At 40.2% G+C, this 21,553-nt stretch overlaps 1 protein-coding gene across 1 annotated transcript; it reads right to left on the reverse strand.

Moving 5' to 3' along the window:
• Positions 1–872: 872 nt before the first annotated feature.
• Positions 873–21,493, reverse strand: LOC130730633 (protein SEMI-ROLLED LEAF 2). Its single transcript, XM_057582689.1, has 20 exons — positions 21,204–21,493; positions 20,713–21,045; positions 20,157–20,231; positions 19,883–19,998; positions 18,395–18,509; positions 18,125–18,253; positions 17,320–17,367; positions 16,194–16,393; positions 15,899–16,095; positions 15,500–15,792; positions 15,160–15,309; positions 14,692–15,060; positions 14,321–14,470; positions 3,532–3,604; positions 3,234–3,361; positions 2,741–2,941; positions 2,548–2,646; positions 2,303–2,425; positions 1,968–2,195; positions 873–1,363 (listed from the first exon to the last, which is right to left on the reverse strand). The coding sequence occupies exons 2-20, from the start codon at positions 20,857–20,859 to the stop codon at positions 1,199–1,201; spliced, it is 3,006 nt and encodes a 1,001-aa protein (XP_057438672.1). The 5' UTR covers positions 20,860–21,045; positions 21,204–21,493; the 3' UTR covers positions 873–1,198.
• Positions 21,494–21,553: the final 60 nt, after the last annotated feature.

Below are 21,553 nucleotides of genomic sequence, written 5' to 3' on the forward strand. Positions count from 1 at the left end.
CTAAAATACAATACCTAAATTTTATCCTTTTTTAAATTCTTCAATGTATGGCAAAAGTAAGTGATGTAGAGGAGATTGCCTTTTTCTCATAATTCAGTTTTCAAAGTGTAAATTTTATACTTCTAGAAAGTAGAAACAAGTGCTATCCAATCCAACCCAACAATTTACGGCCAAACATATAGAAATCAAGCATGGTTATGTTAGAGATTATGTTCATAAAGGTATTGTAAGTATGAAGTTCATTGTTGCCATTAATGGGCAGGCATATTCATAAACCTTAGTCGGATGATAGGTTTTAGATCATATGTGAAATGGTTAATTTATGTGATTTGGATGAATGATTTGCACTGGTATATCCTATAAATGTCTTTCACACGTTTTGGTGACTTTAATCCAACAAAAAAACAAAACACATTTACCCAAATAAAAAAGGTAAATGTTAGGTGTATATAAGGATTTTAGTGGACATCCAGAGACATATGAGCTAGTGACGGTTTTTAGTGGCGGCTGAAAACGGCCACTAACTCATGCCATTTGGATATCCACTAAATCATCACCCCAAAAAATACAACATGTGTTATATTGAGGCATGATCTTGAAATGGGAAATTTATTTACTTTGCACTAAGCTCTTGTTGGTGTTGACTACGATCTGAAACAAACAGCAATCATCTTTCATTTTTAGTTTTCCATAATGCCAGCCAGACACTTAATCACTTCAATCCCTCTCCATGAACTTTGTACTAGACAACTAGTACATAGTTATTTACAAAATTCTGACTAAATTGTTGTGAATTATGATATTTTACCTTGCAACTTATCCTTTTAGAAGTCACGTTACTGTAAAAAATAATCTACCAATAAGTATATTACTATTGCAAAAGAAAAAAATAGCTGCAATTTCTGTTTATTTACATGAAAACAGAATACCAACAAATTATAATTTACAAGGACTGCATAGCAGAAAGCCTTTAGGTGAAGAAAATAATAAAGAATTGAATATTAATGTAGAAATTGTTTACACTAGCAATCAAAATTTATAAACTCAAACCCTCATGAAAAAACAGCAGCACCACTATTTCCAAATCTATCTTGGCCTTGTGCAAAAGTGAAGTTACAGTGCTTAGAAGCCTTACTGTTCACTTCATCATGGTTTCTTTACTACCTGATAGAGTATGTGAACCAGTACAACTACAGGATCAACAACCAGCAGCTTTGAGAAAGTTATCGATGGGACTTGATGCTGGCAGTTTGAAAAGGTTAGGATGGTTCTGATATTCAGTTGCACACAGCATTGGAACAGGACCAGAAGTTGGTTTGTACAAATCAACAACAGTATTCTCATCAAAGAGAGGATTTGCAGCCTACATGTCCACATAGCTTAATTAGATACTCCATTTAAAACTTATGTAGGTAGAGATTATAATGTTATAAAGATGATGGCCATGATAAAGGCATTTAGTCTTGAAAATGAGAAGTGTGAGTTATACCTTTGTTAGGATCCCCTTTGCAAGGTATGGGATAGATTCTCACACTGGAAGTATGAGATTCTAATGTGAGGTTTATAAGGCCTTGGTGGCTTCGGAGAACCATACGACAAAAGCTAGTCGTTGTAGCTGTGGAGCCCAAGGCCTTAAACCCCACATTAGAATCCATACTTCAAATTTAGGACTTCAAGTCTCATACCTTGCAGTTGGGTCCTAACATCCCACCACACTCCCCAGCCCCGGCGCCCACGCGGGCTGGCTGTGCACTAGTCTCTTTGACTAGTTCTGGGTGAAAACTGCAATGCCGGGGTCACCACCCACACCGCTTATTTGCAGCTGAGAGTCATGGTGGAGGGCTTTGATACCAATTGATAAGAACCGTAGGGAAACCATGCCACAAAAGCTAGTCTTTGTAGTTGGAGAGCCGATATTATTTATGAAATATTTAATACAAGCATGAAATCTAAAAGCAAGTAATTACCTTCTGAATATCCATATGGGAAGACGAATCCATATTTTTCAATTCGTTGTCGTGATTTGGTAAAGGGTTGTTTACTAAACATTCTTGCTTCTGTTGGGCACTCATCAATCTGGACATCTTCTGCTTTCCCATCAAAAGCACCTCACAGTTATCAGCCATATCCTCGTAAGGCATATTGAATGCAGTTGACACAGAAATCCTCCCAACAGGATGAGATGTGTCAAAAGTCTGCGATCAGAATGTGGTGCCATATTTGGTGTTATTGATATGAGAAGAGCTTAAAACACAATCTAGTGAACACACAAATGTACAAGCGCAAGAAATGCATCACATACTAATTCTAAAAGTTGATCAGCACTCAAAAAACTAGGGACCTCCATGGACAATCTCGGATTCTTTTTTGATTGGCTCTCAGACAACTCGGGAATAAAATCATCAATTGAAACTACTGAAGCATCCTGTACGATGTGAAAGCAATAACATCAGTCACAACTTTCCACAATAAACAAAGGAAATAAGAACATATAGATTGTTATTAGTTTTGAAACGAGTTCATCCTTCACAAATCTACTTGACACACCTTTTCAGGCACAATCATGTTCAATTGAGATCTAAGTTCATATGTATCATCTGGTGAGAATTCTTGCAGCAGTTGCTCCCTTATTGAGGTTGCTTCAGCCTGCATAAAATACCAAAGGTTCATATTTTATAAAAATGTGAAATCAATTTACCTTCTGGTAAGCCAAAACATAAACAAGAAGGCAAAGCTCTACGTTTGAAAAGGATTTCCAGCTCTTGATGATTTCAGAAGCAAAGCGTTCTTGTGTCTGGTGTATAGAAGTTGATAACTCTGAAAGTGTATCTAAGGCCCTATGATCATCTTCTTTGGATCCATAGTTGATGGTCAGATCATCTGGTTCACAGTTGACAGCTTGCAACTTGTAATCTTCAATCAATTGAAGGAAGGGGTCAACCTGAGTGCAGAATATCAAATTACACAATGTTTTATTTCCAAGAATCCCAAAATGTAAAATATACAAAAGAGAAATACAAGATCACATCTTCAAAGTTAGTTAATTTTCCATTATCCATTAATTTGATTTCTTGAGACATCATATGCAAGGTTGAAACAGAACAAAAAATACATATTCAATTTCTTTAGGTTCTTAATATATTGTCCCGGTAAATCAACGTTGAATATGGTTTTTAGACCTCCATTATGGTTTACAATCAAGCACAAGATGCAGGAAACGATAAATGTCTCACCTTTCTCTCTGTAAGCACTGCCTTGGTACTACGCACAAGAGGGGCAATGTTGTATGCTATTGAAGAAAACATTATCATCGAAATTGCCAAAGTAAAAAGTGATCTCCGACGAGATGGTGGCAATGGCCCTGCAATAAAAATTAGGAAGTAAGAACTGAAAACATTAACAAGGGTGTGTTCGATAAGCCTTCCGTCCCATTAAAAGACCCAATAAAAATCAAATCACGTGTCATTATTTTTATCAGATTAGTTTCACTGCTAAGGAGAAACAAAAAGTTTATCATGACTGAAAGCTCACCTTCTTTAAGAGACATATTCCATAAAGAAAATGCAAGTTGAAAACTCCGAATTAGTACCTCATGAAAAGAATTCTGCAAAGACAAAAAATTTGGAAAACTGGTTATTTTAAAGGAAAAAAGTAAGTTCCACTATGATGATGTACAGATGTAGACAGCCTTACAGCTTTTCTATATTTTAGAAGTATGATCCAAGAAAAATGTAAACTGACATGCAAGATCTTAGCAAGAATGAATTATAATTTTAAGTCAGATCATGGACATTACTGTTTCATAATACATTCACATGTGCAATATGAAGATTCTTTGTAGCGTAACAGTTTCTGAGAAATATATTTCTAGAAGCAGAATTGTAACCCAGCAGAGATTTTTGAGACAATAGATGAATAGAGTAGTATTACAATTATTAGAATGAAAGCTATAGATTACAATGGTCTTAAAGAAAGTTCCTGAAACAGACAACAACACCATTAATAACTGTTCTGTACTAGGGTAAGCTTACGTAAGAGAAAGACAAAAAGTAAACCCTAGCAGAGCACTAAAATAGCAAAACTACCATAAAAGGAATATTCTCATTAATGCTGAAAAGTTAGTTTCGTACAAGTGGATGACCTCCCCTTTTATAGAGGGGGTGGTCATGATATGGATCTTTCCTATATTTGGGCCTGACAATCAGGGCCCAAATCCCTGTACATATAAGACAAATCCAAAGGAATCTTCCAGCTGGCTGGTGGACCCATCATCTAAGGGAGGGCAATGAAGCTCGTTGTGTCGCACTTCCCGCCATGGCTATCTTCAATGGTTTATTGTTCATTTTGGGCGGGACATAATCTTCTTTATGTCCCGCCCAGTCCACATGCCCCCAAGACATGAGACTCGAGTAATGAGTCGAAATGTCTTCATCATGTTACCTAGTAGCTCGCCTCTATTGTTTATTCGTTCATCGCCATTTTACTTTCGTTGTTACATCGCCATTTTCACGCTTCGCCACCTTTGTTGCCGTTTCAAAGATATGTCGCCATTAATCATAACCGTCAATCACGTCTTTTCAACTGACGCACGTATCCTTGTTTTCCGGGATTTCGTCATCATTTGTTATAAATGCAATTTTCAGTTGTGCGTCTCGAGGAGTAATGTCTTTTCGCTTCCTACCTTTTCGAATTTCAAATCCCACAATCCCACGATCTTCCCCCACTCATTCTCTCTCCTCCTTTCTCTCTATAAAAACCCCTTTTCACTTTTCATTTTTCACTTTCTTAAAACTTTTGTTCTGAAAACCTTTTCACCGCAGCTTTCATTCTCTTCTTTGAACTCCGGTGAACCTTTTCTTCCTCCGGCCGTCGTCATTGTGCGGTGCTCCCCTATCGCCGACGTTCTCCTTTCTCAAATCCACAGTTCTTCCCCTGGTTAGTTTTTCTCCTTCTTGAGATTCTTCGTTTACTTCTTTTTTCTCTGACTCTGTTCATCTTCTTTCTTCTTTTGACTCTGTTCATCTTCTTTTTACTTTTAGTTTGTTCATCTTCTTTCTTCTTTTTATGAAACTGCCTCGCATGTCTTTACCAAACGCTAGCCTTTCTTCCCTAGAACTTTCTTCACCCTCCACGGAGGATGAAGTTGTCGCCCCCTCTATAATTGAAATTCACTCCTCGCCTTCTACCCATGATGATTCCGGTCCCGCCGGCTCCGTAGACTCAATTCTCTCCTCTAATGGAGATTTGTCTTCACCTGAATGGCGCTCTAACGTGCATTTAGTTGAAGATAAATGTCTGTTGCGTTCTATCTGGAGCAGCGTTGGGAGCATTAATTCGCTTCGAATATCTGCTCAAGGGTTCACGAAGATAAATCCCGCCACCTCGAATAATGAAGATCATCTGTTGAATGTCCTCCCATGTGGCGAAGATGACTGTGTTCTGTTGCGTAAAGAACCAGCCGATGAATCGCCGGATTTCTTCTTTGTTTATGACTATTTCTTCTTAGACTTGAACATCAAACTTCCTTTCTCGCCGTTTATATGTCACGTTCTTTCTTTTCTGAATGTGGCGCCTTGCCAACTCCAGCCCAACGCCTGGGGTTTTCTCCGCTGCTTTGAAATTCTTTGTGAACACTTGAGTTTCACTCCAACCTATCCTTTGTTCTTCCTTTTCTATTCAGTCACCACTAAACCTACTTCTGTGAAATGGGTTCCACTATTAGCCCGCAAGAACATGAGTCGGTTCACCGCCCTTAAAAGCCATTACAAAGTATGACAGAAGAAATACTTTAAAGTTATGGAGTCGCCCGAAATAAAGAACTTGTTCCGAGATTCCGACAATAACCCTCTCTTCCCTTTTTACTGGACAAAGAACCCTCGCCGAAAAATATCCGTTTCATACGACGCCTTGGATGAATCTGAACAAGGCGTCGCCGATTACCTCCGCACACTACCAGTAATTTCTGGTCACGACTTGATTGAGGCGTCGAAATCCGGCACTTTAAATCAATTTTTTAGTAAGTTTATAATCTTTGTACGTAACTTCTTTTTCTTTTTTGTTCATGTATCTCGTCTAATTGGTGTTTTCCATACAGCTACGATGGGAAAAAGCAAGGTTGACGCGAACCCAATCAAGATGAAGGAATACCTCGCCCGGTCTGCTGCGGCGGCGAAGAAGAGGGCCGCCGAAACTGAGCAGAAGAAGAAGAATGAAGGTACTTCGGGTTCTGACAACGTCAGGGACCCTAAACGTCAAAAAACTTCAGGTGCTGCTGGTGGTAAGCCTCTCCACCAATCGACTCTCGATCCAAAAAGTCATCCAGCTGAGAAAAAGAAGGGACATGACAATGTCCCGCCCCCTCAACAAGATTCAAGCGCGCTGATCAACCGCCCACCAACTCCATTTAACCAAGCTGGCCCTAGCTCAGCCATTTGTGGCGAGGCTCCTCCCCCCTTGCTGAACTTGTCGGATCCTCACTTCAATGGGCTGGAATTCATGACCCGTACTTTTGACAACCGGATTCACAAGGACATTTCCGGTCAAGGCCCCCCCAACATTGCTTCCATGGCGATCCATCACGCGCTTTCTGCCGCCAGTACTGTGGCGGGAATGGCTCAGTGCGTGAAGGAGTTGATCTCAGCCAAGAACCGTTTTGAGAAGAAGGCAGCTGATTACAAGACAGCCTATGAGCGGGCTAAAACTGATGCTGAGACTGCCAACAAAAAGCTGAAATCTGCTGAGGAGAAGTGTGCTAAGTTAACTGAAGACTTGGCTGCTTCGGACCTGCTTCTTCAAAAGACCAAGTCTCTTAAAGAAGCCATAAATGACAAGCACACTGCCATTCAAGCCAAATATCAGAAGTTGGAAAAGAAATATGATCGCCTGAATGCTTCCATCATAGGGCGTGCTTCTCTCCAATATGCTCAAGGCTTTCTGGCGGCCAAAGAGCAGATCAGTGTAGTTGAGCCGGGCTTTGATCTTTCCCGCATTGGGTGGCTGTAGGAGATCAAGGATGGTCAAGTAGTTGGTGATGATGACATTAGCCTCGACCTCCTTCCCCAATTCGATAATGAGAGTGAGCCTGAAGAAGATGGCGAGGATGAGAATGAGCAGCACAGGAATGAGGATCAAGAGAAGGAAGATCCTCAAGTTGGGACAAGCCAGGGCAACAACGCCAACAACGAGAACCTGGCTTGAATTTGTTTTTATTTTATGAAGTTGAAACTTTTCTTTGGGCATTGCCCTGTCTTTTATTTTTATTCCAAATCATGTATGGGCGTCGCCCCCTTTTTCCTACTTTAAATGGATATCATTTTAAGTTCATTCGTTGTTTTAGTTGTTTCCAACTTTCGTTGTTACTTTGGTTTACATACCTTAGCCGATTTTTCGACGAGGCTTGGTTTCTAGTGGCCACCAGAATTGCCAAGGCTTTTAACTTTTGAAGGCGATACTCTCTTATTCCGAAAGGTTTACTCGCGGTATTGCATACCTTGATACGATTTGCATTGCATGAACTCGTAATATAAATTAAAAAATATATGCGATTCTGTTGAAATGATCTTTTCATTAATTTTCTTTCGTATGGGAACAATTGTCCCTTCATTACAAATGTCGCCTCATTAAAAACCTTTCCAAAGAAAGGGAAAAAGAGTGCGACTTCATTTACATTTGTTGTTTCTATTAACTAAAATACTGCTTTAGATGAGAGGCGTTCCATGTTCGTGGAACCTTCTGACCATTTAGTTGTTCCAACTTATAAGCTCCTCCTCCAACATCGCCAATAATCCTGTAAGGCCCGCCCCAGTTGGGTGAAAGTTTGTTGTGTTTATCGGGTATTGTATTTTTTCGGAGCACTAAGTCTCCTACCCTCATTTTTCTTGGCACTACTTTCGTTGAGAACTTTCTTGCCACCTTCACTTTTCCCGCCTCATTTCTTATGTGAGCCTCTCGTTGTTCCTCGGGCAGCATGATTAGATTTGCTATTAAGTTTTCTCCGTTGTCATTCTCATTAAACCGAGCCACTCGCCAACTTTGGTTTTCAATTTCCACTGGGAGCATGGCGTCAGTTCCATAAGTTAGACGATACGGGGTTTCCTTTGTGCTTGACTGTTCCGTGGTGTTGTATGCCCAAAGAACGCCTGGTAGTTCCTCCGCCCAAAGCCCTTTTGCTTCATCCAGTTTCTTTTTTAAACCTTTCAGGATAACCTTGTTAGCCGACTCAGCCTGCCCATTGGTTTGTGGATGTTCTACAGAGGCAAATCGCATCTCGATTCCCATTTCTGCACAAAATTCCTGGGTAACACTACTTGTGAATTGGGTTCCATTATCCATTACTAACGCCATGGGGACCCCAAATCTACAAACAATCCTTCGCCACAGGAAGTTCCTGACCTTGGCGGCTGTGATAGTCGCAACCGCCTCGGCTTCTATCCACTTAGTGAAGTAATCAACCGCCACGATGATGTACTTCATTTGTGCCTTCGCTACAGGGAATGGTCCTAAGATATCAGTCCCCCACATGGCGAACGGCCAAGGCGCCATCATGGTTGTTAATTCTTCTGGTGGAGCCTTGTGCAAATCAGAAAAGACTTGACATTTTTCACATTTCTTAACATACTCCAAACAATCCTTCTTCATGTTTGGCCAATAGAATCCTGCTCTTATCACTTTTATTGCCAAGGATCGCCCGCCGATATGACTAGAACACACACCTTCGTGGACTTCCGCCATTATTCCGAGGGCGTCCTTGGTATCGACACATTTGAGCATAGGAGACATGATTCCCCGCCGATACAACTCACCATCCACCAGTGTGTAGAAACTGGCTTCCCTGCGTTTTGTTCTCGTGTTCAAATCATCCTCCTTTGGTGGATTCTCTAAGAAGGTCTTAATCGATTCCATCCAAGGTAGCTCGCCCTCACGGACTGACTTTACAGCTTTCAACTTTATTTCTACCAAATCAATGCTCGGGCGAGGCAGGGTTTCTTGAATGACTGTTTGGTAGTTGCCCAATCTCCCTGTGCTTGCCAACTTCGCCAACACATCAACCCTCTCATTTTGTCCCCTCGGGACATGTTCTATTTTGATTTCTTTGACCTCCATCATCAATCTGCGCACCACTTCCAAATATTTGGACAGTTGCGGATCCTTCACCTGGTACTCGCCTTTTACTTGTTTAACCACTAACTGCGAATCTCCTTTGATAAATAACTTCTGGACTCCCAACTCAATGGCCAACCTTAAGCCGGCAATCAGAGCCTCGTACTCAGATTGATTATTGCTCGCCTTGAACTCGAACTTGAGAGACTGTTCAATGATCATTTTATCTGGACTTTCAATTGTTATTCCCGCCCCACTTCCAGTGTTATTAGAGGATCCATCCACAGACAGGACCCATTCTCCTTGAGTCTTCTCTCCTTCAGTGGGTGTTAATTCCGCCACGAAGTCAATTAAACTCTGGACTGTGACTTGGCCCCTTGGCTCATATTGTATGTCATATTCTGATAACTCAACTGACCAGCTAACCAATCGCCCTGATAAATCAGGTTTCTGAAGTACTTGCCTTAAGGGAACATCAGTTTTAACTTTGACTTGGAAACTTTGGAAGTAAGGTCTGAGGCGCCTTGCAGTTTTCAGAATCGCCAAAGCCGCCTTTTCAATTTTTTGGTACCGCAATTCTGCCCCCTGTAATGTATGGCTCACGAAATATATAACTTTCTGCTTTTTTCCTTCTTCCTGGAGCAACACCGTACTTACCGCCTTGTCAGTAACCGCTAAATAGAGCACTAATGGAACGCCTGGTGTTGGCTTGGAGAGTACTGGTAATGTGGCCAATGTTTCTTTCAATTTGGTAAAAGCTTGTTCGCATTCCTCTGTCCACTGAAACTTTGAATTCTTTTTTAAACATGTGAAGAACGGGGCCGCTTTGTCACCCGCCATTGGCAAGAAACGTGACAAGGCGGCCATTCGCCCTGTCAAACGCTGAACCTCCTTTACACTTGTTGGGCTTTTCATCTCCAAGATCGCCCTTCCCTTATCAGGGTTCACTTCTATTCCTCTTGATGTTAACATAAATCCCAAGAACTTTCCTCCCTGGATCCCAAAAGAACACTTCTCAGGATTCAACTTCATTTGATATGTTCTTAACTGAGTAAACGCTTCTTTAAGATCGCCCCCATGATCACTAGCCCTGGCGGACTTTACGATCATGTCGTCCACATACACCTCCATATTCCTGCCTACTTGTTTTGAAAAAATTTTGTCCATGAGCCGTTGGTACGTAGCTCCTGCATTCTTCAAACCAAAAGGCATTGTCTTGTAACAATAGTTCGCCTGATTGGTCATAAATGCTGTACTTTCCTCATCCGAGGGATGCATCATAATCTGATTATAGCCCGAATAAGCGTCCATGAGACTTAAAAGTTCATTCCCTGAAGCTCCATCCACAAGCTTATAAACATTGGGAAGTGGGTACGAATCTTTGGGACACACTTTGTTCAAGCTTGTGTAGTCCGTACACATTCGCCATTTCCCATTGGCCTTCTTGACCATCACAACATTGGCGAGCCACGTTGGGTACTGTACCTCACGGATGAAGCGAGCCTTGATTAACTTTTCAGTCTCTAATTGTACAGCCTTGTTCTTTTCTTCACTCATTCTTCGCCTTGGTTGGATGACTGGGGTCGCCCCTGGTCGTATGGCTAGTTTGTGAGTGATCACCTTGGGATCAATCCCTGGTACATCATTGATGGTCCATGCGAAGAGATCTAGATTATCACCCAGAAGGGTGATTAGTCTGTCCTCTTGTTCTGTTGTCAAACCACTGCCAATCTTTAGAAACTTGTCCTTGACTTGCACCTGCTTGGTTTCTTCCATAGGTTGTGGGCGAAAATCATCAGCATCATCTCTTGGGTCCAAGCTAAATCCTTCTTGTGGGAAGATTTCTGTAATTCGATGGCTCTCCTTGGCGGCCTTTCGCCCATAGAGCGCCACGCTTCTCAAATAGCATTCCCTTGCTGCATTCTGGTCTACACGCAATATCCCGACCTTCCCGTTGCAGGCGGGATATTTAACAGTTAAATGAGCAGTTGAGATGACCGCGCAGACCTTGTTGAGGGTGTCTCGCCCCAAGAGTACATTGTAATTGGCTCTACACGCCAATACTAAGTACTTTACTTGAAATTTCTTGACAAACTCTCCTTCTCCAAAGGCAGTCGGAATTTCGACGTATCCCCGCACACTGACACGGTCCCCTGTGAATCCCACCAAAGTTCCCCTGTATGGTTTCAAATCTGATTCCTTTAGTCCCAGGCGATCAAAGGCGTCTCCATAGATGATATCCGCCGAAGATCCCTGGTCTAAGAATACTTTCTTTGTCACATAATTGTTAACCCTAATTGTTACCACAATTGGATCGTTGTCATGGGGAATTACATGCGCGAAATCCTGCGGGGTAAATATAATAGGGGAATGATTCACCCAACACTCGCCTTCGTTCGACTCCTGTACTGAGTGTACTGCCGCCACGTAGCGTTTTCTAGCCTTACTTGAAATTGCACCCCCGCCAAATCCTCCTGCAATAGATGAGCATTCCCCAACAGGATCGCCCAACTCTTCAACTATCTCTTTACCTTTGCCTTTGTCCCCTTGAGTGATTTTAGCTACCTCCGGCGCTGCTGTGTCTTTAACAAAGTTTGCCAAATGGCCAGCTTTAATCAAGCGATCAATTTCCCGCCTTAAATTCCAACAATTATCTGTCGTATGCCCCAACGCCTTGTGGTACTCGCACCACCTATTGGTGTCCACGTTAGCTGGCGGCCGCCGTGGGGGTGGTGGGTACTGCACAACGTTGGTCTGCCCAACCGCCCTTAAAATGGTACTTAAGGGTGCATTCAACTTAGTAAGTGGGACTGGCGTTGGCAAAACACCAGGCTGACCAGCTGTGGCAGCAGTGGGACCTTGTGAATTTCTATGCCATGTATTTTGAAAGCCAGGTTTAGAGTTTTGGTATGGTCCCGGTCTTGGTACACGGGGGGTTTGCGCTATCCTGGTTTCCTTCCCCGCCTTGGATTTGTCCTGTGAAACACCGCCAGATTGAGACTGCTTGCGTCCTTCCTCTCTTTCTTGTTTCTTCTGATCATCTTGCTCGATCAATATGAACTCTTGAACACGAGCGCGAAGATCCATCATATCCTTCGCCGGTCGCCTTGTTAAGTCTCTATTCAAATCTCCCGCCCGAAGGCCATTTTTGAATGACGCCAAACAGACATCTGGATTTTCATCCTCCAACTGCACCGCCATCTTGCTGAAGCGTGCCATGTAGGTTTTTAATTTCTCGCCTGGTTGCTGATGTATGCTGATAAGATCAAACATTGTTGCTTTTGTGGTTTTATTGGCGGAAAATTGAGTCAGAAACTTAGTGGACAGATCAGTGAAATTATCAATGGAGAAGGGCGGTTGTCGAATGAACCACTGCATCGCCATGCCCTTGAACGTGGAAGGCACTAATCGACATTTTACCGCATCCGTCGCCCCGCCGATCACCATTTTGGTATTGAAATATCTAAGATGCTCCATAGGATCAGATTCGCCCGAAAAGGCGTCTAATGCCATGGTTTGCAGGTGCTTTGGAATGTCCACCCTAGTGATGGCTGGAACAAAAGGTTGGAATTCAACTACATCCTCCGCCTCCAGGCGTTGTTCTTGCTTAAAATCCTGCCGCTGAGTGAGATACTCAACTTGGGCTTGCAACTGCTCGTTTTGGGACTGCACCTTCTGTAAAGTATCTAACATTTGTTGCAAAGCCGCAGGCGTGATACCTGTCACTGCCTCTTGCGCTCTCCTTGGAGCTGTGGTTTTAAGATCTTCCAAGTTTACATATTCAGGCGGCGTTGAACGCCGCCGAACACCTGGATCTGATTTAGCGATCAGATCTGAAGGTCTTCCCGGAGCTGCATTCACCAATGACGCTGGCGACGGCGCCACTGAGTGGACCCCCTCCGAGGAAGCTTCCTGCTCTTGCTCGTCCAGTACGGGACGGTTGTTGTTTCGTCCGCCGCCGCGACCGCCGTGTCGACCACCACCGCGCCGGCGATGATCGCGTCGACCCACGCCGCATGAACGAGTCTCCATGGCTCGTAATTCCTCCTTCTGTCACCGGAAGAGCTAAGTCAGAGCCACAGACGGCGCCAATGTTCTGTACTAGGGTAAGCTTACGTAAGAGAAAGACAAAAAGTAAACCCTAGCAGAGCACTAAAATAGCAAAACTACCATAAAAGGAATATTCTCATTAATGCTGAAAAGTTAGTTTCGTACAAGTGGATGACCTCCCCTTTTATAGAGGGGGTGGTCATGATATGGATCTTTCCTATATTTGGGCCTGACAATCAGGGCCCAAATCCCTGTACATATAAGACAAATCCAAAGGAATCTTCCAGCTGGCTGGTGGACCCATCATCTAAGGGAGGGCAATGAAGCTCGTTGTGTCGCACTTCCCGCCATGGCTATCTTCAATGGTTTATTGTTCATTTTGGGCGGGACATAATCTTCTTTATGTCCCGCCCAGTCCAATAACCAACCCACCAAACACGCTGTAATGCTAGAGTGGCACCAAAAAGTACAACCTGTCATGAACCAACTACCCCTAAAGCTCAAGCTGTTGAGTGAAGACACTTGAATGGTTTTATATTATACTTCTTAACACGCCCCTCACGAAAGAGCCCATTGGGCTTGAAGCATGGACAATGCACAACCTTGTCTAACTTGCGATGAAATTCAAATTTTATTAGAATGTTGGGGGGGGGGGGGGCAACAAGGAGAAAATTCTAGACCACTTGGTCAGAGGCTCTGGTACCATGTCATTAATCAACTATAAACTATCTCAAAAGCTTAAGCTGTTGGATGAAGACAATGAATGGGTTTTATATTATACTTCTTAACAGAACTAATATCAGTGTTGCAATTAAGTTCCTTTTATTCACAAATCACTATTGGCTTGTCCCTGTTTTCCCTGCCTGCAAAATCCAAACTACATGGCACAAGTGCAGCCAATCCTGACTATTGACTTGTCCCTGTTTCCCCTTTCTCTTTCTGCCTTTCCCACCCCACACCTTCCAGTTTTTTTTTTCATGTTATGAGGAAAATTAGGCATTATAATATTCAAACATCAAGTATTGTCATGAAAAATCAACAGTCCTGCCGGTATGACATTTTGTCATGAAAAATCAACATATCACCATATAAAGAGAAGGGTCCATTAAATTTATTTTAAGATCATTTAAGAAGAAAGAGTACAATCATGCATCATGAATCTAGTTATTACCTTGGCTCTAGAAACAAGCAACACCAAGGTGTAAGTATGAGCAATCGCTTCATAATTTGCAGGCATATTTTCAGGAGAGGTAGACTGTGCCCAAATTGATGATAGCAATCGATTTATCTGATGCCTACTCAGCCTGAGGGAAGTAGCCTCCTATTTTCAAGTGAAAAGAAGATTATCAAAGTTAACAATGATAACATCAAATTCAAGCCAATATAAATTGTGGATAGAGTAGGGGTTATATGACCCATATTTGTATATTTGAAACATGAGCAATAACCATCTAATTATCAGGCTTCCAGTAGGTTGAATACGCTTAAAACTGAAGGACCACAGTCAAATCTGCAGTCGATGCTCATCAATGCAAGACTCACCAAGTTCTGATTATCATTGTCTGCAGTAATTTTGTCCCCTTTAGTTAATGGAGGAGGGCTATTCATACTAGAAAGGGCCCCTCCAGCAATACTTTCTTTGTTATGTTGACTTAATCTTTCACTTGAAGAACGTTTCTCCTGTCTTAGCTTCTCAAATAAGGAAGCTGAAGAATGGAAAACAGACACTGCTCTAGAAAGAGTTCGGGGCACATCCAATGCCTTGGTGTCAGAAACAGACAAGCACGGACGAGGGAAACCAGAGGTTGGCACAACAATCACAGAAAAGATGCGGTGAGCTACCACTCGTGTTTCATGATCTGGATGGATCATAGCCAGGAGTAGTTGATGAAACAATGCCTCAGGGAATGCCTAAGGAGGAAAGTAGGGTTTTAGTATCAAATTTATCCATAAAACTCAAAGCAGGAAACCATAGAGGAAAGAACTGAACCAGGAATATCTGCTCCTTGCCTTATTCTGATAGGACAAATTTGGTAAGGAGGCTACAATTTGAGCAGTCTGATAGACAGCATAGACTGTGGTTCTGGATGTCATCATAATAGTTGAGATATTCTCTAACATCACAGCCATAACATCAAGAATTGGGTCTGCTTCTCCAACCTGTTCATGAGTAGCAGTTTATATTTCTCCCTTTACCTTTATGAAAATCTAACGATGAATGATAGCTGTATATACTATAACTTTGTCTTCATTTGAAAGACAACATAAAACCAACAAATTAATCAGTGGTTCAATTGTTCTGAATGTTCAGGGATAAACTTGATTCAATGCTTTTGGAAAAGTGAGATACCTTGTTTGCTAACTGTACAAGACATTTGTCCACAACTTCTCTGAATTTCTTGTTCCAATTGATTACATCAGTGGCCAGATTTGAGTCATCTAGGCAACAGTGTATGCTTTTCCGCAAATGTCTCATCATGTCACTTATTGCACCAATTATTGATACAGAAGGTTGGACCTTCGCATACTGGGCAAGTGAAGTGGTCACCTCAATAATGTCTATCTGCATGTTGGGTTCTTTAAGGACAATTTTATGATCCAGATGCTTAATTAACATTGACAGCAAAACATGTGTGTTTTTCTCTGCATCAACCAGGTTGAGGGGAAATGAAAGAGAAAACAGTAATAATTAACAAAAACATTATATGACACATGAGAGCTTTATGATCAAATAAGAAAAATAGTATACCAGAGTCATCCATCAAAAATAGTATATCCTTCAAAGCAGAAAAAGCAAGGCCATGGTTTATAGACCATAAATTTCTATTATCAAAGTATCGAAATACAGATTCCATTACACGACGTATAGTAGTCCCTTCCTTGGCTAAGTTGGCCATGTTGTGTAGGCAAACCCCGGACCAAAAAGAGGGATTTTTGTCATCTTCCCTGCATTAATTCATGGAGCATAAACACTGAAAGTTAGTGAAATAAATAGAAGATATAAGAAACACATTTCAAAGATTTTCTTCTGATAAAAAAATTACATTGTTATATTTATGTCGCCTTTGTCATTAACAATCTTACTCCAGGACGGGTTTCTCATTTTGACATCCATCAAAGGAGAGATTTGACCCTCATTGGAGACGTCTTGGACCCACTTCTTCTCAGGACCTTGATTCTCATGACCAATGCTTGCTGAATTATCTTTAGGAACTTCGTAGTTCTCCAGGACAGATGTAACAATCTATAATGAAATGTAGAGAAATTTCCACTGTAGATCAAACAAGATATTTAATGTATTTTTATAAAAACAGATATAAATCACAACTCAAAAGAAAAATCAGCCACTCTAAATTTAACTAGCGAAGAACGAAACAGTACATGATAAGTTGAGATTAAAACTTTTCAAGAGAGTACAGAAATTGGAATAGTCCCTCACTCTTTCAAAACTCTGACACAGTGACCTAACAGTGTGATATTTTAATTTGACAAGGGTTGAATTACTGGAGGGATATTTCAAAAAATTCACAGCAAATTAAGCCTATAAAGTTCGGTTGAGTGCAATAAGGGCTCTAGATTCCTAACAATTGATTTGTTATTTATCATTTTGAAAATGCAAGGAACATATATATATTGACTCACATAAGTGCAAGCATATGTAACAGCATTTTACATAAGATGGCCAGACATGAGCATGGTGCAGATAACATAAAGCAATGGATGACAGTTTCTATAAAATTATTTTCATATTAACCAAATATAAAATAAAGGTAATTTTTTGTTTGAAAAAGTACAATTCTTAAGATAACGCTCATGTATCAAATCTCTCTGGGCTCCACTGTCATATTCTCCATTACCATTTCATTGATAATCCAAAAAAATGAAGATCATTTTCAATTGCCAAGCGAAATAACAATTCTTCAAAGAATTTTCATGTACCAAATCTTTTTGAGCTTGGCCCCCATGTTGTTCACTACCATTTCAATTAGAAAAATACCCATATGGTGAACGAAGTATAGGGGGAAAAGTATGCAGAATATGCACTATAATCTGGCCACAATTTGCTGCAACTACTTATAAATTGTCTCTTGAACAAAAAATCACAAAAGCCAACATCAGCAGGTATGAGAAAACTCAGTACTCATAACATTGAACAAATAATCAACTTACATTATCAAACTCAACTGATATATGAGAGTGTTCGCCCATAAACCGAACCTACAGAGCAAAGCAGTTCAATTAATTCAAAATGACATATATACATATTATAAGTTTGATTAAAAAACAAAATCTTATAATATCTTGATCATACTACAAACTGATGAAGATAGTAATATAATTTTAAGGAGATTGAATTATGAATGTCCTGTTCTGCAGTATTCGGTTCTAAACAAACAGATAGGAACCCGAAAAACAGAGCACATTTTTATTAAAGGAAAGCAGCTAAAATCGTTCTACTCTGCTGATATCAGCAAAATATCAATACATATGGGGAGTTTGTAAAAGAACAAAGAAGAACACTCAAAGAAAAAGGAATGCAGAGACACCACAAGCACTTCGAGGGGCTATCTTACTCTTTTCTCAATCCTCATTAACCCTTCCTTCCCCACTCCTCTCTTCTGCCTTTATCCTACTCCCACTACCCCGCACACTACTCATAGTAGTCTCTAATCACACTTCCCTCCCATGCTATTGTATACCATAGTACCAGGGGTCTATCACAAACAAAGCAATAGGTATATACAAACTATTTGAACATATGTATAAATATAAAAATAATGTCCTTGAATATTCGTATAGAAGGAAGTAATGAAAAGAATAACTAGAGGGAATTGACGTAAAAGAAAATTATAATAAAATTGAACTCTTGTTGTACAACATTGATCATGGGGCTCATTTGATTCCTGACAAATATGCAACATGCTAAGATCTGATCTAAACATTAAGATGAGTGGTGGAATCATAAAATACATACCATTGACGAAAGGGCTTTCAAACCAGCTGAACGAGTAGCTCTTGCCCTTTCATCTTCCCCAGTTTCTTGAGCTAACTGACAGAGCTTCGGGATAATACTTTCTAAGCTGAACAGGTAACTTCCATCAAGCTGCACATTTAAACATATGTTAGTCTGAAGGGTTTTTCCAGTCAAAATTTAGAAGGGCAACAAGAAATTGGAGTTGATGTTATATATTTTTAACCCACTGACATAAAAACTTGTAACTATATATGCACCAGTGAAACCAACCTGATTATTTACAAAATCAAAAAGAATATGGCATCCTATATTTCTCATTTCATCCTGCCGTGTTTGATCCAGCAGCGTGTGGATAATACTTAGCAAGCTACTTGCAAATAGTGGCCTATCAACAAACATAGAAATAATAAATGCACCACTTGTTTTTCATCCCTTAATTCCAGGATCTTAAGCAAAAAAAATCAAGAGAGCTGCATTTAAAAACAACAGATTTTAGCATCAAAAAAAGAAGAAATATAAGGCACAAAATCTATTAGAAATTACTAATATGTTGCGAATAATTTCTGAAAGCCTATTATCAGCAATTAGCCCAGTAGGAAAAATATAAATAAATAAAACTCAAATCAATCCTTCCAAACTACACATTAATAATGTAACCAAAAAAACTACACATTAATAAATTCTGACAAAGTGACATGATTATGCTTTCTTTGCCATTTTGTTTTCATTAATAAGTGAAAAGCAAATGTTTCACAAGGACTTTACTCAGCAGTTCCATCAGATGCTCCGTGGGAAATTTTCATAGATCCTAAGATAGCCCCTAATTGGTTCTTCCATATATATAAAATATACTGCCACAAATATCAAAGATATTCTAACATTCCTCCTCAAGCTAATCCTCTATTCTTTATCATATGCACCAAGGTGTTCACATGTAGAGTTGACCCAGGGACCTCTACACCCCCTAAATGAAAATGTTTGCAAGTAGATCATTAGAGTTTTAAAATGCTACTGCGGTCTCTCCAAGGAATTGGCTTACCATGCTCACAATAAAGGAAATATATAGTCTTGTTATTGTGAGGTAATTCAATTTTCCAACAAACCTCTGATAACGTCCAAGGTCTGATATCGGCTGCCTCTGTCCTGGTTGAAGTTTGACATTAGAATCCATGGGTGTATCTTCACCTATGCCAGTATCCTCCAAAATGTCCCAAGCATATTTTGTCTAGGAGATAGAAACATCATATCTAGACTATGGCACCTCAATACCTTAGAAATATTAGAGCTTATATAGGTCCTTAGTTTGAAAATGTTTGAACTGAGGATTCTAGCACTAGCATGGTTGAGTAGACATTGAAGATATTTAAGTCTGAGATAATGTAGGACTATCAGTACTGGTCAGTGGTCAGAAAGACCATGAATAACCTTTGTCGTTGCTTCTTATGCTCAGATTGATCATTAGTGTGGGCTTCATGGCACCAAAGAAGGATTTCCATTGAGAAGTAGGCAAAGCAGCTTTCGCGTTTAGTAAACCCACTTTAATATCAACTTAGCAATCATAAGAACAACCTAACTAGGAACAAATTTCGTGTCTAGACAGTTCACTCTCTAAATATTAGCGTTATTAGTTCCTAAGATTGCTCCCCATAGATTCTATCATTTATACATGATACACTACCATAAATATCAAAGATATTCTAACAGAAACATAGAAGGCCATCTCATAGAAGCATAAAAATAAGATAGATATGAACTCACATTTGTTCTTTACAAGAAAACAGAAATTTCTTGTAAATACACATGACTATTTTTGTTGAATGTAAATTCTCGCTTCGTAGCTCCTTGTAACACCTTTGCTCGAGGGCATTCACAATCTGGTCACCAATTATACAACTTTAGTCAGCATAGCAACAACTTTTAAGCATTTAGAAACTTCAGCTTTTCTTAATAAAACAATGAAAACAATTTTATAATATAGTCACTGAAAAATGATATCATACATTCTGTACGCTACTGTTAAAGGATCCCATACCTTTGGGATGCGTAAAGGATTTTTGGCAGCATAATCACATAGTTTTCCTATTTTCCTATCATTTGCCCCTTCCTCCTGAAAACTCACAAATACAATAAAGACAAAATCAGTACAGAAGGCATTTTGTGAGACAAACACAAGTACAAAGAACAAGTAAGTCAATTAAAGAGACATATGTATATCATGTTTTAATTTCATGTTACATAAAACTGAAGGCCACTATCATGTAACAGTGGATCTTTCAATTAGTATCTATAATATCATCATGCTTGCATTCTTCAGCTACAAGAGGCAAAACAAGCATTTGCATAACTTAAATAGGAATGTTGCCTTCCTCCAACTTCAATAACCTACTTAAATACCACAGTGAAACATCAAATTAACATTGAAGTAGGTAGTAACATCTTCGAGTAAAATTCTCTTTTCTCAGAACCAATTCTGACACCGAGAAGCTACTCCTAGAAGCTTCTCGCTACAAGGACTCGATCGGCAACTGCTTTTGCAATGACAATGTGACATGATGGAACAAAATAAGAAGAAGAAAAAAACAGCAGACCTGATTACGAGGGAAAATCTCAGCAATGAGCTTCTTGTACCTCTTGACAGGTTGTCTGGACCTGGCTCTCATGGCAGGGCAGAAGAAACAAAGACTGCCACAAGCAGGCAGAACTTGCCGGGAAATGACTCCGGAAACCATACTCATTTTCAAATTCCAATATAATCAAACAAACAATTGAATGAAAAATTGGCAGAGTTTAACCAAAGTCTGGCTTGAAATTTTGCTCTCTTTCCCTTCAACACCAATGAGAAAAAAATCCAATTTTGAACGTGAAGAAGGGAAAGAAAAGCTAAAACATCAACTGGGCACCCCTCAAACTGAATCACCAGCCTGCAAATAGCAAAATTCAAAGGTAAATTTAAAAAAATTGTGAAATGGAATGAAAATGCAGCTCAAGAATTTGACCCTCCAAATGAAAAAAATTGAAAATGTGACAACATTGGAGGTTGATATTTATTTGATAATGGAAATTAAGGAGGAGAATGTACCAATGTATGAACAAAAGAGGGTGGGGAATCCCTCAAAACAAGGAACAATGTTTGTGTCTCTGAGAATTGAGAGATGATGATGGTACACACAAAAAGAAGAAGAGAAAATTTAGAAACAGAAAAAATGGTGGAATCTGAAGAATGTGGTGGTGATGACGGTGAGAGTTTGATGTGCTTCGCCGTGTGGGGTGGTGGTCGGAGAGAGGATTGTTTGTGATGGAAAAATGGAAAATTGCAGAACAAATTCAATGTAACGGTTTGGGGGGTCCCATGTACCCTCCTCTTCCAACAGAGGAATTGCCCTTTTTATTTATTTTGAGAAATAATTAATTTTTTTATTCCTTCATACC

This window comes from Lotus japonicus, chromosome 1 (genome assembly GCF_012489685.1).
Source record: "Lotus japonicus ecotype B-129 chromosome 1, LjGifu_v1.2".
Classification (NCBI taxonomy): domain Eukaryota; kingdom Viridiplantae; phylum Streptophyta; class Magnoliopsida; order Fabales; family Fabaceae; genus Lotus; species Lotus japonicus.

Coding starts and splice junctions, on each gene's coding strand:
- LOC130730633 (XM_057582689.1), bottom strand. CDS start 20,859: ATGAGTATGGTTTCCGGAGTCATTTCCCGGCAAGTTCTGCCTGCTTGT. Junction 14,471..14,691: donor ACAATGATAATCAGAACTTG/GTGAGTCTTGCA, acceptor ACTTGAAAATAG/GAGGCTACTTCCCTCAGGCT. Junction 2,426..2,547: donor ACATGATTGTGCCTGAAAAG/GTGTGTCAAGTA, acceptor CACATCGTACAG/GATGCTTCAGTAGTTTCAAT.